Genomic DNA, 8,272 nt, shown 5'->3' with positions numbered 1-8,272 from the left:
ATGGGGACTTCTTATTAGCTAGTAGTAGAGATAGCTCGGAAGATTGAGGGTTACCATTTGAGAGGTAGAGCGGATGTAGAGAGACAAGAGGGTCCGTTATTCTGGGGAGTTTAGAGGTGCCCCGGTTGGGAGTCGAGCTCAGTTTGGGAAGGGTCAGCCTAGCAGACCCACTTATCCAGCACCACCAACTCCTCAGGGCGCTTTGGCGCGACCTATTTTAGCATCATGCCAAAAGTTCTTACCACCCACTAGCCATTCAGGGTTCTTCTAGTGGGTAATCGGGTCATCAGGGTTCTTCTAGTTCTTACTTAAGTTCCATGCTAGAGAGTTCATACTGCCCACCAACCATTTAGGGTTCTTCTAGTGGGTATTCAGGCCATCAGGGTCAAACTTCAAGGTAGCAGATCACCGCACCGAGAGGTTATTTCCAGTGTGGAGATCGCAGTCATATGCAGAGATTCTGCCACAGATTTTGAGGCAAGGTAGTGCAGTCGGGTTAGCAGCCCATTATTACAGCATCAGTTGTCTGGCCACCTAGAGGCTGAAGGCAGGTGGGTAGGGGCCGTCCTAGAGGTGGAGGCCAAGTAGGGGGAGTTCAGCCAACTACTGTTCAGTCAAGCGGAGGCCAGCCAGCCGGCGCTCCAGCCAGGTTCTATGCCTTCCCGGCCAAACCAGATGTAGTGGCCTCAGATGTCGTGATCACATGTATCATTTCTGTCTACGATAGGGATGCATCGGTATTATTTGATCCAGGGTCCACCTATTTATATGTGTCATCTTTGTTTGCTCATTTCCTGGATATTCCTCGTGAGTCCTTGGGTACTCATGTTTTTGTGTGCACTTATGTGGGCAATTCTGTCATTGTGGATTGGATCTATGATCTATCGGTCCTGTATGGTTACATTATATGGTTACGAGACTAGAGCGGACCTCCTATTGCTTGATATGACCGACTTTGAGGTCATTCTAGGCATGGACTGGCTATCCCTATATCATGCAATCCTTGATTGCCATGCAAAGACTGTTACTTTAGTGATGCCAGAGTTGCCGAGATTGGAGTGGAAGGGTTCATCAATCAGTACATCTAGTCAAGTCATCACTTTTCTGAAGGCTCGACACATGGTCAAGAAGGGTTATTTGGCTTACCTAGCTTATGTTCGGGATACTACCGCAGAGACTTCGATGATTGATTCGGTACCAGTAGTCTTGGAGTTCGCCGATGTGTTTCCTTTTGACCTTCTAGGCATGCCACCAGATCGTGATATCGATTTCTGTATTGACTTGGCTCCAGGTACCCATCCTATATCTATCCTACCATACCATATAGCTCCAAAAAAGTTGAAGGAGCAGCTTGAGGAGTTTCTAGCAAAGGGGTTCGTCAGACCAAGTGTATCACCTTGGGGTGCACCAGTTATATTTATGAAGAATAAAGATGGGACAATGCAGATGCGCATTGATTACCGCCAGTTGAACAAGGTCACAATCGAGAACAAGTACCCGTTGTCGCGTATTGATGATTTGTTTGATCAGTTGCAGGGTATAAGGTGTTCTCTAAGATCAACTTGAGATCAGGATACCATCAGTTGAATATTTGGGACTCAGATGTTCCGAAGACTGCTTTCCATACTAGATATGGCCATTACGAGTTTCTAGTGATGTCCTTCGGCTTGACTAATGCCCCAGCGGCATTTATGGATTTGATGAATAGGGTTTTTAGGACTTATATTGATTTTTTTGTCATTGTCTTCATTGATGACATTGATCTACTCGCGTAATATGGAGGAGCACGAGCGGTATTTGAGAGTGGTGCTTCAGACCTTGCGGGAACAGAAGCTATATGATAAGTTCTCCAAGTGTGAGTTTTGGTTAGATTCTGTGGCATTCTTGGGGAATGTTGTATCAGGCGAAGATATTAAGTTGAATCCTAAGAAGATTGAGGCAGTTCAGAGTTGGCCTCGTCCCACTTTGGCGATTGAGATCAGGAGCTTCCTAGGGTTAGCAGGTTATTATCGTCGGTTGCTTCTCATCCATTGCAACACCTTTAACTAGATTGACCCAGAAGGGTGCTCTGTTCCGTTGGTCCGATTATTGTGAGGCGAGCTTTTAGAAGCTTAAGACAGCTTTGACTTCATCACCGGTTCTAGTATTGCCATCCAGTTCGGGGATGTATACGGTGTATTGTGATGCTTCACACATCGGTTTGGGATGTGTATTGATGCAGGAGGGGCGCGTTATTGCATATGCTTCACATTAGCTGAAGATCCATTAGAAGAATTACTATGTGCACAATCTAGAGTTAGCCACGATTGTTCATGCTCTTAAGATCTGGAGGCATTATCTTTATGTGGTATCATGTGAGGTTTACACTGATTATCGTAGCTTATAGCATTTGTTCAAGCAAAGGGATCTTAATTTGAGGCAGCATTGATGGCTTGAGTTACTCAAAGACTATGACATTACCATTCTTTATCATCCGGGCAAGGCGAATATAGTCGTGGATGCCTTGAGCAGAAAGGCTGAGAGTATGGGTAGCTTGGCATTCATCTCAGCAGAGGAGAGGCCATTAGCTTCGAACATTCAGTCCTTGGCTAACAGACTTGTGAGGTTGGACATTTCAGAGCCCAGCTGAGTTCTTGCATGCATTGTGGACCAGTCTTCACTATTAGAGCAAATCAAGGCTCGACAATTTGATAATCCTCATTTGATGGTTCTTAGAGAGACGGTACTACAGGGTGTTGCCAAAGAGGTTTCTATCAGTAAGGATGGTGCTTTACGACTCCAGGGTTGTCTTTGTGTTCCTAATGTTGACGGCTTGAGGGAGAGGATTCTAGAGGAGGCACATAGTTCTCAGTATTCCATTCATCCAGGTGCTACGAAGATGTATCGCGACCTGAGACAACATTATTGGTGGCGGCGGATAAAGAAAGACATAGTTGAGTATGTGGCTGGGTGCCTAAATTTCCAGCAGGTTAGGTATGAGCACCAGAGGCCAGGTGGCCTACTCCAGTAGATGACTATACCAGAGTGGAAATGGTAGCACAATACTATGGACTTCGTATTTGGGTTGTCGTGGACCTTGCAGAAGTTTTATGCGGTTTGGGTCATTGTCGACAAGTTAACCAATTCGGCACACTTCATTCTATTTATGACTACATATAATTCGGAGAGGATGACCCAGGTTTATATTCAGGAGATAGTTCGGTTGCATGGTGTTCATATTTCCATCATATCAGATAGAGGCTCAGTTTACTTCGCATTTCTAGAAAGCTGTATAGAGTGAGTTGGGGACCCATGTAGAGCTCAGCACCACATTTCATACACAGACCTACGGGCAGTCGGAGCGGATAGTTAAGATCTTGGAGGACATTTTCAAGGCATGTGTGATTGACTTTAGAGGGTAGTAGGATCGATTCTTACCTTTCGCGAGTTTGCTTACAACAATAGTTATCAGTCCAGCATTGAGATGGCTCCATTTGAGGGTTTATATGGTCGATGATGTCGTTCTCCCATCGGGTTGTTTGAGCCCGGCGAGGCTAAGTTATATGGTACTGATTTGGTGAAGGATGCCTAGGAAAAGGTAAACTTGATTCAGGAGTGACTTCGCACAGCACAGTCCAGGCAGAAGAGTTACGCGGATCAGAAGGTGCGTGATATATCAGTTATGGTGGGCGAGAAGGTTCTCGTAAAAGTCTTGCCGATGAAGGGGATTATGAGATTCGAAAAGAAGGGCAAGTTGAGCCCAAGGTTTATAGGCCCATTTGAGGTGTTGAGACGAGTTGGAGAGGTTGTTTACGAGCTTGCTTTACCTCCGAGCCTATCGGGAGTTCATCCGGTTTTCCACGCATCTATGCTCAAGAGATATCACGCCGACTTGCCCCATATGTTAGATTTCAACACTATTCAATTAGATGAGAGCCTGGGTGATGAGGAGGAGCCAGTTGCCATTGTTGCTAGACAGGATCGCAAATTAAGATCCAAGAGGATTTTCATGGTGAAGGTTCGATGGAGGGGCCAACCAATTGAGGAGGCAACCTGTGAGTCCGAGGAGGACATGCAGAACATATATCCACAGTTATTCAGCACTCCAGGTATGAATCTAAACCCATTCGAGGAAGAACGTTTGTTTAAGAGGTGGAGAATGTAACGACCCGACCAGTCATTTTACTTTCTAGAATCTTGGTCCCTTAAATAAGACTTCTCGTATGTACTTTTACTGTTTTATGACTTGCGGGGATGGTTAGTTCGGGATTTGGAAGGGTTCGGGTTGAAATCGGAACACTTGATTCCTTAAGTTGGCCTTAAGAGGCTAAGTTTGACTTCAGTCAACATTTTAAATAAACGACCTCAGAATCAGGATTTGACAGTTCCAATAGGTTTGTATGATGATTTCAGACCTGGGCATATGTTTGGATTAGGTTTTGGATGACCCGGGAGGGTTTTGGAACCTAATAGTAAAAGTTGGTTCTTTGAATGTGTTAGAAGTTCTTTAAATTTGGTTGGAGCAGGTTTTGGTGATATCAAAATGGGATTCCGAGATGGGGAATAGTTTCGTAATATCATTTAAGACTTGCACGCAAAATTTCGTGTCATTCCGAGTAGTTTAAGTACGTTTCGGTGCATTGGGAGTAAATTGAAGAACTTGAAGTGCATAAGTTTGATTCAATTGGCTTTGGGGTATGATTCTTAGTTTTAATGTTGTTTCGGGCATTCCAAGAGTTCGAGCGAGTCTATTTTATGATTTCAAACTTGTTGATAAGTTCGAGCGGTGCCCCGGGGGCCCGGAGTGTCGATCGTACGAGGCTCAGACCAAGTTGGAAAATTTGAGCAACAACTGAAGCTCCCAGCTGTTGTCATAATCGCACCTTCGCTTGGCTAGCCGCAGGTGCGATCCATGAGCCGGAGAAGCAAACCAGTGAGGGCAGTCCACCCATCTGCAGATGCAGATGTTTTGGCGCACATGTGCGACCACAGGTGCGAGAACAGTGGTCACATGATCGGAAGGTGCACAGAAGTGGCCCCGTTTTGTCCGCAGATGCAAAGCTTGTCCAGGTAAGGTAAAGGCGCACCTGCAAGGATTTTTCCGCAGGTGCGGGACCGCAGATGCGGTCAAGGCACCGCAGGTGCTACAATTGCCGGGAAGAAGGGTTAATTTAATACGGGACTTAAGCCATTTCTAACACATTTCTCTCGCTCTTTCGGCGATTTTTGGAGCTTCTTGAGAGGGCTTTTCACCTAGCACTTTGAGGTAAGTGATTTCTACCAATTGTGAGTTAAATACATAGTTTATGAGTATATTATAACATATAAATTAATGAAAATTTTGGGTTTAGGCGAAAACCTAGGTTTTTGAAAAAAATGAGATTTAACCACAAAATTGGTTATGGAATTTAATGAAAACCATATAATTAAGTTCATGAGGTTATGAGTAATAACTTTCTTCAAAAATTTCCAGAATTCGGGCATGTAGGCCCGAGGGTGAATTTTAGGAGTTTTGCGAATAGTCTTGGGAAATTACTTTGATAGTTAGGATATGAACTTTTAAGCATGTATTACTTATTTTATATAACATTTGACTAGCTTCGAGTCGTTTGTCTCCAAATTGAGGGTTTGGGCATAAGCTTGGACCGGAAAGTAGGCCTTGAGGCGAGGTAAGTCACTTTTCTAACCTTGTAAGAGGGAATTAACCCCATAGGTGAATTAAATAAATATGTGTAACTATTTTTGGGGGGCTATGTACGTACGTACGAGGTGACGAGAGTACGCGCATAGCTACTAATTATGCTATTTTCCAGGTAGGCTAGGACCCATATCATGCTATACCTGCAATGTTTGCCCCTACTAGATAATTTAATTACTTAAATCATATTGGAAGTTGATAAATGTCATGACCCAAGACCCACTAAGGGCCGTGATGGCGCCGGACACCACTATCAGGCAAGCCAATATTAAATAATTAATTAAGCTCTCATTTTAATAATTTTTTTGAGACCATAAACTCCCTTTAATTTAATTGGTAAAAGTAATCTTCACAGAATAAGTAAGAGTGTTTACAATTTTTGTTACTGAATATCCCATAACCACCCCAGAACCCGGTGTCACAAGTGCATAATCAATTTCTAGGATTTAAAATAAAATACAACACGATAATTGTCCAGAATATACCAATAATATAGTAAATCCAGAATTTTTTTTATATACACGGCTGTAAGTAAATAGCATGAAGCAAGTAAACAATCCTTTCATTAATAAGGAATTTCCAAATTTATTTTTCATCATTTATTCATTTATCTCAAGCCAGGGAGGCAATGTTATCATTTATAAGTTTACAAGTCAAGCAATACAAGCATGCACAAATCATGCCAAGGTCGTACGACCCGATCCAATAGATATTTAAATTGTGCACTGCCAGAGAGTCGAATGGCGAGAACCATGGATGCATATATTACCCCACTCGCGAATCATACATGCGATGCGGTAAAATATAAATAAACACATCAAAAAATCAATCAAAAATTCATCAAGGAAACAATTACCCAAAGAAATGGCAACTTCTCTTTAACGGTCAAGAAAAATGATGTTTAATTTCTTTATAAATTGATTTACCAATTTGATATGATTTAAGCAATTTAAATTTTCAATAAGGTTACAAATATTTCAAGTATAACATGTTTTCGGGTCCTAGACTATCCAGACTTAAGCATAATAGTAGCTACGCACGGACTCTCGTCACCTCATGCGTACGTAGCCCCTACAAATAGAAGCACATATCTAATTAATTCACCTATGGGGACAATTCCCTCTTACAAGGTTAGAAAGGAGACTCACCTCGCTTCGAAGTTCTATAACCGGCATCCCACGCCTTTCTGAAGACTCAAATCGATGCACAACGCTCCAAAACTCATGCTTGGTGGTGAAAATGGCACTCCCAAGTTGCTCGAAAATCGGCTCCCATGAAAGAAATGGAGTGAAAATGAGCCAAACCCCGATTTTAAAGAACCTCACTACCTCCATCCTTTCCGCACCTGCAGTCACTTGACCACTTCTGCGGTTCCGCAGGTGCGGCCCCACAACCGCTTCTGCGGTCATTCACCAGGCCTCACAACTCCGCATCTGCGGCTCCCCAAACGCAGGTGCGGTCCCGCTTTTGCGGACTTTGACCGCATCTGCAGTCCACTCCTTCCCAGACAAAAATCTGCTTCTGCAGGTCACCTCCCACTCCTGCAGTGCTCTTCACACATGTGCGGTTACACCAGAAGCCCAGCTGCTTCAGCCCTTCTTCAAATTTCATTTTCAATCCATTAACCACCCGGAATCCACCTGAGGCCCCCGGAACCCCGTACAATTACACCAACCAGTCCCATAATATAACACGGACCTACACGAGGACTCAAATCATATCAAATAACGCTTAAACCATGAATCACCCTCCAATCCAAGCTTAATGAACTGTATAATTTCAAACTTCAACATTCGATGTCGAAACCCATCAAATCTCGTCAGATTGACCTCAAATTTTGCACACAAGTCATATTTGACGTTACAAACCTACTCCAACTTCCGGAATCGGAATCTGACCCCAATATTAAAAAGACCACTTCCGGTCTAACTTCTCAAAAACCCTTCAAATTTCTAATTTTGGCCAAATGACTGCAAAATGACCTATGGACCTCCAAATTCACTCCCGGACGCGCTCCCAATACCAGAATCACCATACGGAGCTACTCCCAGACTTGGAATCCCAAACGGACATCAATAGCATTGAAATGCACTTCAACCCAAATTTATAAAATTCTTCCAAAATGCTAACTTCCACAATAGGCGCGAAAATGCTCACGGGTCATCTAAAACCTGATCCACGCATACGCCCAAGTCCAAATTCATCATACAAACCTGTTGGAACCATCAAATCCCGATTTTGAGGTCGTTTACTCATAAATCAAACTTTAGTCATTTCTATCAACTTAAGCTTCCAAAATGAGAAATTTCCTTTCCAAATCAACTTCAAACTTCCCGAAATTCAATTCCAACCATGCGTACAAGTCATAATACTCGAAACAAAGTTGCTCATGGTCTCAAACTGTTGAATGATGTGCTATAGTTCAAACGATCGGTCAGGTCATTACATTCTCTGCCATTTAAACATACGTTCTTCCTTGAACGTGCTAAGAACTACGCTTGAGTTGTCTAAAATCATTGTTAAACACCTTGTGCGCCTACCCGTGCTACCACAACTCAGTTGAGCACATTAGCTCGAGCAAATGTGAAGATATTC

At 43.2% G+C, this 8,272-nt stretch overlaps 1 protein-coding gene across 1 annotated transcript; it reads left to right on the top strand.

The window, feature by feature from the left end:
• The first annotated feature begins 894 nt into the window (after positions 1 to 894).
• LOC138871547 (uncharacterized) lies at positions 895 to 1,566 on the top strand. The gene has a single exon (XM_070149430.1). The coding sequence runs from the start codon at positions 895 to 897 to the stop codon at positions 1,564 to 1,566; it is 672 nt and encodes a 223-aa protein (XP_070005531.1).
• Positions 1,567 to 8,272: the final 6,706 nt, after the last annotated feature.

This window comes from Nicotiana sylvestris, chromosome 6 (genome assembly GCF_000393655.2).
Source record: "Nicotiana sylvestris chromosome 6, ASM39365v2, whole genome shotgun sequence".
Classification (NCBI taxonomy): domain Eukaryota; kingdom Viridiplantae; phylum Streptophyta; class Magnoliopsida; order Solanales; family Solanaceae; genus Nicotiana; species Nicotiana sylvestris.
The sequence above is the reverse complement of the archived record's forward strand: the minus strand, read 5'-3'. Positions and strand labels throughout refer to the sequence as shown.